General features: G+C 38.1%; 1 protein-coding gene across 4 annotated transcripts in view; it reads right to left on the bottom strand.

The window, feature by feature from the left end:
• Positions 1 to 14,504, bottom strand: part of TACC2 (transforming acidic coiled-coil containing protein 2) — a 213,406-nt gene that overhangs the window by 46,603 nt on the left and 152,299 nt on the right. For all 4 annotated transcript variants that reach the window (XM_044665637.1, XM_044665638.1, XM_044665639.1 and 1 more), the window contains one exon: positions 2,934 to 4,251. In XM_044665637.1, the coding sequence (XP_044521572.1) occupies positions 2,934 to 4,251 (1,318 nt within the window). The remainder of the gene's footprint in view (positions 1 to 2,933; positions 4,252 to 14,504) is intronic.

Here is a 14,504-nt window from a genome sequence, read left to right as displayed (position 1 = left end):
AAGGGAAAAAATGCGAAAGAAAAAATAAAAGAATGGGTTCATATGAAAACATTGAATGTAGGGAGAAAAAAAGTTTCACTCCCAAGAAGCAGGCAAGCAATTTTACTTGTGCTAATCATAACAATCAAAAAAATGACTCACAATACCATGAAGCCCCATGCCCCATATTTCCCCATCATGCCACAAAAATATGTATGGAACAGCCATGAATTATAAACAAAGAGAGCTCAGAAGCCAGAAAGAAATGGGAATGGGAGGTGGGGGGTGAGGGAAAGCCCTTTTTAGCATAAGAATATGATTCCATTAAGTTTACTTACAACAGAGAACATACAGACATCACATCTTCTACCATCCTAAGACAAAGAAGACAAAGAAAAAGAGAGACAGACAGAAGGAACTGACAAAAAAGATAAATCTGCAGACACTTGATTATTAATGTGTTAGAGGAAAAAAATCATCATCCACTGTGGACCCTGTTGAAAAAACCTTAAACATTCAAGATGGTAGGAGGAGGTGGACTCTCTGAGAATGTCTTGATTTAAGCCTTCCAGTTTTTCTTGGCAGATCTTCAAGGCTCAGCATCTCCCAAGCCATCAAGTGCCACCCCATGTACATAGTGAATAGCACATGGCAGTGGGGGATAAGGGGGAGGGAATGAGAGTGAAATATTGCTTAGAATAGCTCCATCTTGTCTTAGCCTGCTTTTTTGCCTTTCTTGGTAGCCCCAGTGCCTGGTACATAGCAGACTCTTAATAATGCTTACTGGTTTGACTTGGCAATATATGCCCAGGAGCTCTCAAGGAGATCAATAGTGGGGCTGGGGATAATAAGTTGATGCACAAAGAATCAATTTTCTTTTAGCATATGTCAATTCCATTGATCCTTTATCCTTCCCTTTCCTCACCAAATACTCCCTGTCTTTCATCCTTCCTTCCAAAAAGAGAGAGATTTGATGTCAGGCATTTCAAATAACAAGAAGATGCCTTCTTTCCATTTGAAGCTTGGGGCATAAGGACTTCTGCCAGTGATTCTGGTTCTCTAAGGAATGTTCTGTTTGGATAAACAGAGACAGGAAACATCATAATCTGTGACCCAGATTGTCGGATCCTGGCCTCCTGCTAAGGGTGATCTCAAGGCTATCTCCTTCTAGATCTAAACACGGTCCTCCTGAGACATTCTGAGTCCTTCTATGTTAAATTCTGGGCATGTTCAGACCACAAGCTGAGCTAGCCACCTGTTCCCTATTCATGGCTAAGTGGATGGATGGAGGGCAGCAGCTGTTCTTTGCTCTATGGCAGCTCAGCATGATGACCGGACACAAAAGAACTATGAAATCTTTAAAGGTTCCAAGCAAGAACCCCGAATAGAGAAGTACGAGGTTTCTAAGCAGATAACAGCACTAGACTTAGATTCAATGCCATTACTAAGAAGCCAGCTGGCTTCTGAATCTGGAATATATGTCACCCATGAATTCCTTTTAAGGGGAGTGACAGGGACTGTGATTTCAAGGACAGAGGAAACTCATGGGATCTTGGATACAGTGACAGAAAGGACCATAGAGGCCACAAAGTCAGCCCCCTCATTTTATAGATGAGGAAACTGAGACACAGAGAGGGAATTTGCCTAAGGTCATACTGCTAGGCAGTTAGGTGGCCCAGTGGATATAGTACTAGACTTGGGAGTTGGGAAGACTTGAATTCAAATCTGAACTAATTTACTAGCTATGAGTGGGCAAGCCACTTAATCTTTGCCTCAGTTTCCTTACCTATAAACTGGGAATAATAACATCTTCCCTTAAGGATTGTTGTGAGGATATTAGATAATATTTGTAAAATACTTTGCTATATGTAAATTCTAGCTAGCTAGGTAGCTGTAATAGTCCTGGTGGTGATGATGGTAATAATGTTGGTTGTGGTACTATTACTACTAGAACCTGCTACTACCACCTGAGGTATGATCTGAACCCAGGTTTTCCTGACTCCCAATCTAATACTCTATCTCCTACACAATAAATAATACTCTACCAATGCAGGATAACATTCTTCTCTGCAACTTATAATCTTATAGGGGTTGTCTAGAGAGCTCACTGTAGTGAACATACATCTAAATTTTAAAATGCATTACTTTTAGTAGTTATTTTTAATGGTCTGATAAAATTTGGCAATAATTGTTCCCTCCTTTAAAGTTTTATTTGTTCCATTTGATGATTGGAGTTTTAGACTTTTGATTGCAAACAACTTTAGGGTAAGAGGGTGGGTGCTGGTGCTAATCCTAGCAGTCCAAGGGAAAATGGCACATTTTTCTCTTCTAAACCAAAGAGAGTGATTAAGTTCAAAAACTGAGTTGGTAACACACAAAGATCCACGGTTTTTCCTCAAGTGTGATTCCCATTTTGTGGACAGAAGAGAATCACTACAAAAGGGTTACAAGCATTTTACAAATAAAAAAATTGTTCAGACTTCCTGGTTACTAAGCCATTTCAGGAAACAAATTTGCACATAGACGTGCAAAGAGAAAGTCTTTCTCCTAGAACTCAGTGCATAGAGGACCTGTTTCTTTTTTTAAAAAGGATTTGGTGTTTGTCCTAAATAATGACATCTCCTATCATATAGGTGAGTGTTGGGCCTCTAGCCAAAAAAAATAAAATAAAACATTAAAAACACTAACTTATTAAGATAATAGCTCAGGGATCCAAACTGTAAGGAACTTCTTGATGGTAGTTCTTGGATATGCAGCTTTTATATGATTGAGAAAATGCCATCAAAACTACTGCAAAGAATTGGACAAAATATTCTCCCTATCCAATGTCATTTCTATAAGGACTGAAGGCCAGGCAAGAGTCTTCATAAATATATCCAGGCAGTAGGATGAGAATCACTCTAATATGCACTATCCCTTCAGAAATCCTTATACAACTGTACCCTTGAACTTACGTCTTTAGAGGCGTCTTCTTTTTCTTTGCAGGCTTGTTCACACTGTCTCCTTCTACACCATTGGTTTCAACAGCATTGGCTGGGATCTCAAAAGAAGCTGGGGACTTAGAAGGGGAGCTAGAGATCTTAGAAGATGACTTAAATGGGTCAATGGAGTCATCACAGATGTCAGCATCAAAGTTGTAGGTCTGTTGGGGCAGTTTGGGAGACTCTTGTATTTTTGTAGTGGAAGAAAAGGGGTTAAAGTTAGGATCATCCCATTTATCTATATCAAAGGTATAAGAGCCTTTGGAGATAGGGATTTCATTCGGGTCAATGGGGGACTTGGTGGGTGAGGCAGGAGCATTATCAAGTTTTTCCACTGTCTTTTTAGTCTTTGGCCTCCTTAGTGGCATTTTGGCAACTGGCTTTTTACCTATCTTTTTGGGAGGCGGAGGATTTTCCAACTGGTCGTCCCAACTTCCTTTATCTTCAGAATAGTCAAACTCCAGCCTTACAGAGAGCCCTTTGGCTGGAGAGTTCTCCTGCCCTCCAGTATCAGATGGGGTCACTTCCACTGCTTCAGGAGCTGTGGCCAGAGGCAATGTTTTCTTCCCAACTGGGGGTGAGTTCTGTACTTTGGTGCTGCCAGTGGTAGGTGGAATATCCCCTTCTGCAATATCAGGGTCCAGGGGATAAGCAGATTTTGATCCAACAGTAGTCTCCAGTGGGCTCTCCTCTGAGAGTTCTGGTGCTGAAGTTTCTATCTTGCTCAAGTCAATATTTGTTTCAGATACTGGATTTTCCTCGCTGATAACAGGACTCTCTTCCACTGGGTCTTGTTGCGTTTCTTTGACCAGTGGTGTTTCTGTGGGTTTTTTGGTGGCCGGTTTCTTTTTTAAGGAAGGGGGCCTGGGTTTTTTAGTTCTCTTAAGGGTACTAGAAGCACTAGTTGTACCCGTGCTGTATGCATCAGCTGCTACTGCCACTGCCTCATTATTTTCCAGAGAGGCAGCACCAGCACCATCAAAGTCACTGGCTTGCAAACTGAGAGATCGGGACAAAGTGGATCTGGAGACTGGGACAGAATCTGTTGATTTTCTCCGGACATTCACTTTGGAGTCCCGATTCTTGGCATCTAAGGAGTTGGGTTCCAAGGTCTGAAAAGTATCTACCACTTCAATATTATCGAAGTCCAAGTTGTATGTCCCGCTGCTGGCTATTGGTTTGTCTTCATCAAAGACAGTGGAGAAAGAATGTGATGGAGGACGGAAAGGGCTTCCTTCCACTGATTCACTATGTGGCACATCCGGGAGGGAAACCGTCTCCGAACACAAGCCTGAAGGAACAGAAACAAATGGGTCAAAGATGTTCAACTTTGCCTTTTCCTTTCTTTCCCTCAGTCAGAATTCTAAATTTTCAGAGCTAGTAAGGAAATTTCAAAGCAACAGCATCAGCTAAAAGGGAGGCACAGTTCTTTTTCAGGGGTCTTCTGGATGCCTACTAGGTTGGGCTGCAAGATTTTGAAATTCCATTTTCCCAAGTTAATAAACAATTTCAAGCAAATTCTAAAAAGAGGAAATAATGAATTGCCCACAAGAAACTAATGGATGTGTCCAGCAACCTGAAAAAGTATAATTTCCTAGCTCTGTTATCCCATAGCTGGAAGTCTACTCATGAGAGGGAAGAGACTGAACTTGGGGTTTCCATGTTAAAAATTAGATCAAATAATTTCTAAACAATAATTTATAGCCCAAAGTTTCCTCTAGAGGCATTTTTCTCACTGAAGTATGGGGCTCTCTCTTTGAAATTAGGAGCACTTAATGTTCCTGCAATTAGCCCCAGTAGCACATAGTATGATTTTTTTTTTCATTAGGGTATTATGATCTCCATTAGTAATGTTTCCCCAAACTACTAAAATATTGTGACCTAAATTTTTTTAAAACCCTTACCTTCTGCATTAGAATCAATACAAATATTACTTCCAAGGTAGAAAAGCAGTAAGGGCTAGACAATTGGGGTTAAGTGACATGCCCAAGGTTATGAATTCAAAATTGAACCCAGGACCTCCTATCTCTAGACCTGGCTATCTATCCACTAAGCCAAAAAGCTGCCCCTGACCTCAATTATTTAGGGGAGAATCTATATTACTAGGTTCACTACTACATAACTTAAGACACAGAGACAAAATCTTGTCCCCTAAAATATAACTTTATGTAACTATAGCTATATATATATATATATGTATGTATATATATGACCTTCTGTAGCCTCTCCATAATATAGGCATTGGTTCAGTCTTTCAATATCACCATTTAAAGACATTTCCCTATACTAAATCCAATTTATGCAAGTATTAAACCTTAGAGAAACCTCCAATTTCCCTCATTTGGGGAAAAATTGCAAGTATGAAATCAACAGCAAAAAAAAATTATACGATCATTTCTTTGTTAATGTATACCATTTGGAGTAAAAGTAATATTGTATACCAGAAGGAGTAAATCAATACATTTTTCCATATTGCACAGAAAATTTCAGCTCTAGGCCCCTTATAGAATAATTTGATGGGAGGGCCACATGGAAGGTGTGGGAGAGAAGGGAAGCAAGGTAACAGGCTATAGAGAAAACAAACCATGAATTAACATGATTTTGCTCTTTAATGAATACTATGAAAGCTTATTCTTTTAGACACATAAGAAGACAACCTGAAGCTATGGTCTTCAACCATATGGCCTAACTTCTCTTGGGAGAGAAAATAACCACAAATAGCACTTACTATCAGTGAAAACTCCCACATTTAAAAAACTATCTGTTCTGTACAGATGGAAAAACTCACGGAAGAGCAATTATTACTCCAATATCCAGTAGAACAAGGTGGGAGGTTAGCAATGAAACTTAGCAAATTCCAAATGTGATATGATGGTTGCTCAAAGTACAAAATAATTTTCATTCCATGAGGACCCCGGCCCAGAAAACCCAAATAAAATGCTCCTTGTAGCCAATTCCAACTTTCCACATTTGGGTCCAGCTGATTTGAATTGGACAAGGTTAGCTTAAAGGAGGTTAGGATGGTACTTGGAAGCATCCAACCCTACATTATCATGCACAGGTGGCAAACTGTGTCAGCTCTCAGCCATGCAACCTGAGGAAAGGTGAAGTTTTTTGTTTTTTTTTAACCTCTTACAAATTTCTCAGTATTGGTGCTGGTCAAGAATACCACACCACCTCCCAAAGGAAAATATGCAGATGTATAGTCACAAGATAAAACAGAAGAAAGGAGAAGATGCTCACAGGAGAGTCAACAATCCAATGTGGAGTATACCTTTGGCTGTATCAATACAACATGAGAAAAAAATGGTCAATTCAGACAATTCAGTAATAGAAAACAAACCCCCAAAATCAAGCTTGTGATTTGCTATCACATATATCAAATATTGGTTAACATGAATACTAGCCTAAAGAAACATATAACCTAGTTCAGGGAGATATCATGGACTCAACCTAGAACCAAATATCTGATTTAACTGGAGAACAAGTCCAAGGAAATGCATAGCAATGTCCCAGCTTTATGGAATGGTTGGTTGGATGGTGGATTCTGGATGCATAATTTTCTCCTCTGATAATCATGAAAGCTTTTTTTTTCTATAAAATAGCTTTGTATTTTTTTTCTAAAAATACATTATCCATTTCTTTGTCTTAGTATAGAATATACTGAACATAATGGAGCCTTTTCTAGATGTCTCTCAATCATTATGAATAAAAATAATAAAAATGAATAATAAAACACTGCATTTGATTGTACCAGCAAAGTCTTCTGGGGCTACTAAAAAGACATGTGACTCAATTTGTCTTGACACTGAACTGCTCTGCTGACCCAGCTGCTATTTCTTTTGTCTTCATCACCATGGGTACTCACTTTTAGCAGTCACACCTAACCCAGCTCAGTGGATCTGCTGCTGCTCATTTCCATATTCCTTGCTACCTGGTGTCACCTTTAGGCTAGTCATCCAGGAAGCTTACAGTTATCTCTGATTCTTATCTTTCTTTCACCTCCTTTCCCAGAGCAGACAGGTCTGCCTCTGAGTAAGCAATCTTTCCTTCCACTCTTCCTATGTGTCACACACTCCTCTCTCTTATCCAGTTTTCTATCCTTCCCTATTTTCTCCTTGTCCTAACTCTTAGCCTCTTCTTTCAAGTTTAAGTAACATCTCCATAAAACCTTTGCTCTACCCAATTCTTCCAGATATCTCTCTCTTGTTTGTTTCATTCTTTCCCTTTACCTTCTCAGAATCAATACTGTATATGGTTCTAAAGCAAAAGAGTGGTAAGGGTAGGCAATGGGGATTAAGTGACTTGCCCAGGGTCACACAGCTAGGAAGTAACTGAGGCCAGATTTTAACCCAGGACCTCCTGTTTCTAGGTATGGCTCTCAATCCAATGAGCCTCTTGGCTGTCCCCAGGATTCACCTGCTCCTTTTATCATGCTTTTCATCATTTAGTATCATCTTCACATCTTTGTTTGTCTTCAGCTATTTTTGCCACTGCTTCAAACAAGAATCATTCTCCTGAATCTGTTATGCTGTCCTGGGTCACTGAGGGTCAACAATAAAATCGCTAAATTTTAAAAAATGACCACTAAATAAATGAGGTCTTACTGAAGACCCTGTAAGAACATGATGCTGTCTAAATATATAATCATTAAAAGATGCTAGAATGAGGGCAGTTAGGTGGCTCAGTAGATTGAGAACCAGACCTAGAAATAGGAGGTCCTGAGTTCAAATCTAACCTCAGATACTTCCTAGCTGTGTGACCCTGGGCAAGTCACTTAACTCCCATTCCTTAGCCCTTACTACTCTCTTCTGTCTTGGAACATATACACATTATTAATTCTAAGATGGAAAGTAAGGGTTTAAAAAAGAAGCTAGAAAAAGAAAAGCTATGCTGAGATAAGATTTCTCTTATTTTAAACCTTTATTTTCTGTCTTAGTAATAATTCTAAGACAGAAAGGCAAGGGCTAAGCAAATGGGACTAAGTGACTTGCTCAAGGTCACACAGCTAGAAAGTTTGAGTCCAGATTTGAACCCAGGTCCTCCCAACTCCAGACCTGGTTTTCTATCCACCTACCTACCTACCTACCTACAGCTGAGCTTTGAGAATCTCAAATTCCATGATCCACGTTTGTTGGGAGCAGTGTCAATAAAACTTTTACTTTCTGAAAAACATGAATTCTAATCACTAAAAACTTTTGTCTCCAGAAAATGTTTTTCTTACTCATTGTTACTTTTACTGAGAATATGCATGTCTAATTTACATGTGGATACTCTTAAATAGATATTTGCCTCATGCTATGTAAAAATAATACACTTTATACATTGTAAGATTTCTAAGTGGGAGAGGCATTAACTGCATCTTAGCCTCTTCTTTCAAGACTGAGCTTAAGTAATATTTCCTCCAAAAATCTTTGCTAATCCTAATGCTTCCAGACATCATTATAATGTGAGTTCCTTGAGGGACGGGACCATGTTTATTTTTCCGTTTGTATACCAGTTTTCAGTATAGCATCAGGAATAAAGTAAACATTTAATAAATGCTGTTGGACTGCTAGACTAGGTTCAAAATGTTTTCTCATCTTTTCAAATATTACCAAATAACTTCTCTGCTTTTTGTTTTTAAAACCTTACCTTCTGTCTTAGACTCTATGCTAAGTATTGACTTCAAGGCAGAAGAACAGTAAGGGCTAGAGAATTCTATTTTTATCCCATTCCACCTTAATTTGCACTATATTTATTTCTATATTGGTCATATTCCAGTCTCCCTCCCAGAAGAATGGAAGCTCCTTGAGGACAGGGATTGTGACACACTATCTCAGTAACCCCCTGCCTAGTACAGTCCCTCATACACTGTAAGCATTTAATAAATGATTGTTGAATTTGAATAATCAAGGAAATTTTTCATTTACACTACTGCAATCTGGCATTACTGTGCCTCAATGTGGACTATTTATCATTCCTATGAAAAACACCAAAAAAATTTAGCTTATATTTATTAAAGTATCGTAAAGTTATACTGAATTTCACCTTAATTATTGATTTCCCTTATAACTTTTATTTCTTCAGTGACATAGAAAGGAGCCTTTATCAATTCAAACTTCAGAGTCTTCTTTCCTCTCCCAATTCTAAATCTTAATCAGTGAATCAATCAACTGACCAACAACAAAACATTAAACATTTGCTAGATATCCTTGCAGAGAAAGACAAAAGTCTATGACACAGTTCTTGCCTCCTATAGACTTTACAATCTAATTAGGGACACCGACAAATTATGCATTTGAAGGGATTAGAGAAATATTCAATGTTAAACTATTTACTACTGATTAAAATTGAAACAGGAATTTTTAAAAATGGAATTAGTCACTTTTAGAGGAGCTGTGAAAATCAAGCAAACCAAGAGAGCGGAGGTGGGGGCTGTGAAATTAATCCAATCATTTGAGAAAACAATTTATAATTATGTGAGAAAAATTCACTAAATTTTTCATACCCTTTGACTCAGACATCCCACCACTTGGAATATAACCCAATGAGGTCAATGACAGAAAGGAACAAAATCCCCATGTATAATAAAATATTCATTTGCTCTGGAGCAAAAATAAAAAATCCTGGGAACACAGAAGTTGTTACATAAAGAATGGCTAAACAAATTATGATATATGAATGTCTTGGAACACCACTATGCCATAAAACTGATGAATATTAGGAATTCAGAAAAAACATGGGAAAATTTATGCAAAGGGATTCAGAGAAGGGGAAATGGAATCAAGAGGTATACAATATGCAATGATTAAAATAATGTAAAGGAAATACTAAAAAGGAACAAACTCAGATTAATTGCAATGAACATTGTGGATTCCAGGGGACAAAGGATGAAATCCATAACTCTCAGTAGAGAGGTGGAGATCTACAAGTGCAGGACATTTATATGGGCTATCACATTTGGGGAGCTCCCAATAGCTCTGATCTAAACTGTCTTTTTTTTTTCTCTTCAAAGGAGGGTTGAATGATAAGACTATATTGGGAAACAGTAGTGATATTTTTTTAAACACAAAAGATTATCAATTTTTAAATGGAAGGAAACAATCAAGTATTGAATGAATGAGAAAAATTAAAACTAAATTAAAAGAGAGAATGATGGAGAAGGGAAGATTTGAACAAGCCTTCACAGACAAGATTTCATAGAAAAACAGATTCAAAAGAAGTCTTCTGGTCCAACCCTTCTAGAAAAGAATTTCATCTACAACAAATGGTCATTCAATCTTTGAATTGAAACCTACAATTGGAGGTTCTGTACCTCCAGAAGTAGCCCATTCTATTTTTAAATATCACTTTTTCCAAGTGCATCTTTTCATCAAGTTAAAATTTGTTTCGCTGAAAAATCTTAACCATTGCTTCTGCCCTCTAGGAGTCTGCCAATTTACTATACGCTATAATTACCACAGGTTGATGTTACTATGTCTCAATGAGGAATATTTATAATTTCTCAATAAACAGCTGGAAAAATCTCACATTTATTAAAATATTTATGACAACCTACCAAATTCTTGAAAACAAGAATACCCCACTATATGCTCTCCTCCAGGTTAAATGCCCATAGGTCCAAGATATCTTCATATGGCAAATTCTCAAGGCTTTTCACCAACCTGGTTCACCTCCCCCAATGCTCTCCATTTTAATGTAAGGGAAAAAGCTTTCATGAAGTTCCTCCTATATGCCAAGCATTGTGTTACATGCTTTGCAAATATTATATCATTTGATCCTCATAACAACCCTATCATTACTCTCCTTCTACAGATGAAGAAACTAAGGCAGATGTACATTAAGTCATTTGTCTACTGAAAGGTAAGGTGCTATTACTATCCTTATTTTACAGTTGAGGAAACTGAGATATATGGCAATTAAAAGATCTGCCAAGAGTCAGAATAAGTGTCTGAGGCTGGAATTAAATTCAGGTCTTCTTGATTCATAGCCCAGCACTTTATCCACTGTACCATCTCCTGCCTTTTGCAACATCCTTGATAAAATGTGGTGGCCTGAACTAGATATAAAAACAAGGTTGGTCAGATCAAGGCAACATACTATAGTACCATCATCTTCCCTACAGTGAATGCTAAGTTCCTCTTCATGCAGTCAAAATACTAGAATTTAGAGACTCTAGATCACACTGACTCATACTAAACTTGCAAGCCACTATTACTGCCCAGATTATCTTGGGGCAGATTGTTATCTAGCCATGTCTCCCATGTTTTATTTATGAGCCTAAGTTTCCTTTTACTCAAGCATAAGACTCATATTTAATCCTACTAAATTTCATCTTACTTTATTCAACCTTTCAAGATACCTTTATTTAGGTCACCACTGACATATTGCTTGTTAACTATCTCTCCCAGCTGTGATTCATCAGTAAACTTGATAAACATGCTTTCTATGTCCTGATCCAAGATATTGATAAAAAATGAAAGAAGTCTCAGGGCCAAGCTCAAACTCCTAGGGCACTCCACTCTTGACCTCCTTTCTAAGTGATGTTGACCCACATCAATAACTACTCTTTGAGTATGTCTGTTTGGACATTTATGAGGCTGCCTAAAGGTACCAATATCTAGTCCACATCTCTCCATCTTTTCTGTAAAAATTGCATGAGAAGCTGTATCATATGATTTGCTAAAATCTAAGTAAATTTTATAGACAGCATCCCCCTTACCTACCACTTTAGTAAGTATTAAAAAAAAGGAAAGGAGATTAGGCTGGTAAGGTTTGTTCTGTTTGAAATCATGCTGGTTCCCTCTGATCAAGGCTTCTTTTTTCTAAATATTCATTCACCACCCTTTTAATAATATATTACATAGTTTTAAGCCACACACTCTGGCTTATAATTTGCATGATCTGCTCTTTCCTTCTCTTTTTATTTCCCACTCGTTCTCTCTCCTCTTCTCTTTCTTTTCCTTTTATAGCACATTTATTGTCTAGCTAGGCAAAGACCAACATTTGTTGTCTAGACAGGCAAACAGCAGGAGGGAGAGCTTTCTAGTGAAAGGAACCAGAATTACCAAAGGTAAGAAAGAAATGAGCAGCCATAGGATGGTGATCATACAGAGAGGAAACAGACCTGCCAAGCAGCTACATGCAGTGTTTTCCAGTCAGAATGGATTGTTCTCTGCAACCCAAACATGAACCATGTTCTCAAAGAGCTTTCTCTCATGCCTATACCTCACATACAAATGAATGAATAAGCATGTATCAAGGACCTACTTACTATGTGACAAGCACTAGGGATACAAATACCAAAGTGAGACCCACCAGAGGTTTATATTATCTTATGCAGAAACAACACTTATGGAGGGAGAGAGTCAGGGAAGGGAGTTCTGGTCTGGGGAATCAGACTGGGACTAGAACCATCAGAGAGCCTGGGACTGTCATGCCCTTTCCAGGAGCCACAATCATTCTGATTTGATTACTATTGCCTTATAATAAGAGGTGGAAAGATGGGAGTTTGGGCCATATCCAGGGATGGAACAAGATTTGCAAGTTGCCCCAAGTTACCTGATGGATGACTGGACAGCATATAAAACATGGTCTGGAAATGGCTAGATTTCATAAGCACACACGTTTGTACTGTCCCATAAGGCAGCTTAGGCAGGGGGTTGAGTTTCAAATGTGAATGAATTGAGGGGAAGGAGATGGGAAAGGATGGTCTCTAAAGCTCTCTGAAAATCAAATCCAGAAGGCTGCACATTTTGTACCTCAGCTGTATTTGTGTCTTTTTCTCTTATCAGACTGGAAGCATCTATAATTCAGCTCAGTCTTAGAAACAAGATGCCCATCCCAGAATAAGCTGATCACCAGAAATTTGCTCATCACATGCTATTTAACTCAATTTTGTATATACTCGATGCTATACTAACTTTCTGAGCCTTTGGAAGGCAGAACACTGAACTGTACCAAAGTCTTCCTTTTTAGAAGGTAGAACATGGACTTCAGAAATTGCTCCACTTTGTATCTCCAGCTTTCTTGGTCTCAACTCCACAGAACAAGATGCCCCAAGCCAGATACACCCCTGGTTTCCAGTTCCCACTCCCCATTCCAGCTTCCTTTTGTGTGTCTTGCCCCATTAAACTGTTAGTTCCTTGAGGGCAGAGGGCTAACTGTTTTTTTCCTTATCTGTATTCCCACCAGTGTTTAGCACAGTGTAGGTACTTAATAAATGTTTGTGGAATAAGTGAAAAAAAAGAAATATGATTGAGGATTTTAGTCCAGTAAAGATATGTAAAGATAAGTAAATAGATATGAAGGAAGTGTTCATGGGCCATATGAAAAGGAAGCAACAGTCCACCTCTGAATCACAGTATTCAGCAGATATGACACTTAGCCATCTGCACATTCTTATCCCCAAGAACAAAATGCTGCTCAGCAGTTCACCATGATTTTCTTGTCTGAACCTGACATCCACTAATTAAATCATCATATACTACAAAACACACTGAAAATGTGTGACTAGTAATACTTGGAAGAAACCACTCTAAATGCTTCATTTTGGTGTGATAATGACCCATTAATATTTTGTTTAGATGAAACATGTAAGAATGACTAGCTATTACATAGCTCTTAGGACAGGAAGGTAGCACAGTGGATAGAATGCCAGGTATAGTCAGGAAGATCTGCACTGAAATCCAGACTCAGACACATACTAGCTGTGTGACCCCGGGCAAGTCATTTAACCCTGTTTGTCTCAGTTTCCTCATCTATAAAATGGATTGGAAAAGGCAATTACAAACCATTCGAGTATTTTTGCCAAGAAAATCTTAAAAGAAAGGAGCAGGTAGGTAGCTCAATGGATAAAGCTAGGCTTGAAGTTGGGAGGTCCTAGGTTCAAATCTGGCCTCAGATACTTCCTAGCTGTATGATCCTGGGAAAGTCACTTAACTTCAATAACCTAGTCCTTATTACTTTGTTGTCTTAGAATCAAAATTTAGTATTGATTCTAAGACAGAGTATAAAGATTTAAAAAGATACAGAACAAAGAAAATTCTAAATACAGTCATGAAGAGTAGGCCAGGACTGTAATGACTAAATAGCAACAACACAGCACTTTAAGGGTTGCAAAGTGCTTTACAAACATTAACCCATTTGCTCTAGATGAAAATAGATTCAGGGAAATAAGTGTTATCAATATTTCCATTTTTCAGATAAGGAAATTGAGGTTGAAAAAGTCAAATGACTTTCCCAGGGTCACACAGTTAGTGAAAGTGTCCCAAACAGAATTCAAGCTCAGGTCTTGACTTCAAATCCTGCCTAATGTCCACTATGGAATCTTAGCTTCCCTATAAGAAGATATCCTTTTAGGAATGGAAATTTAACCTGTGGTACTCTAAGTGTAATTTTAAGCAAGAGTGTAAGAGTTTGGTCTCCTATTCTTCATCAATTCCCTTAACAAACACCCATATATATTCGTGTCATTTTATTACCACGTTGCCTAGTAATTGCTTAACAAAGTCTTGCTAAATGAATGAATGAATGAATGAATGAATGAATGAATGAATGAAT

Source organism: Gracilinanus agilis, chromosome 2 (assembly GCF_016433145.1).
Source record: "Gracilinanus agilis isolate LMUSP501 chromosome 2, AgileGrace, whole genome shotgun sequence".
Taxonomy (NCBI): Eukaryota; Metazoa; Chordata; class Mammalia; order Didelphimorphia; family Didelphidae; genus Gracilinanus; species Gracilinanus agilis.
This window is presented reverse-complemented; position numbering and strand designations above follow the sequence as displayed.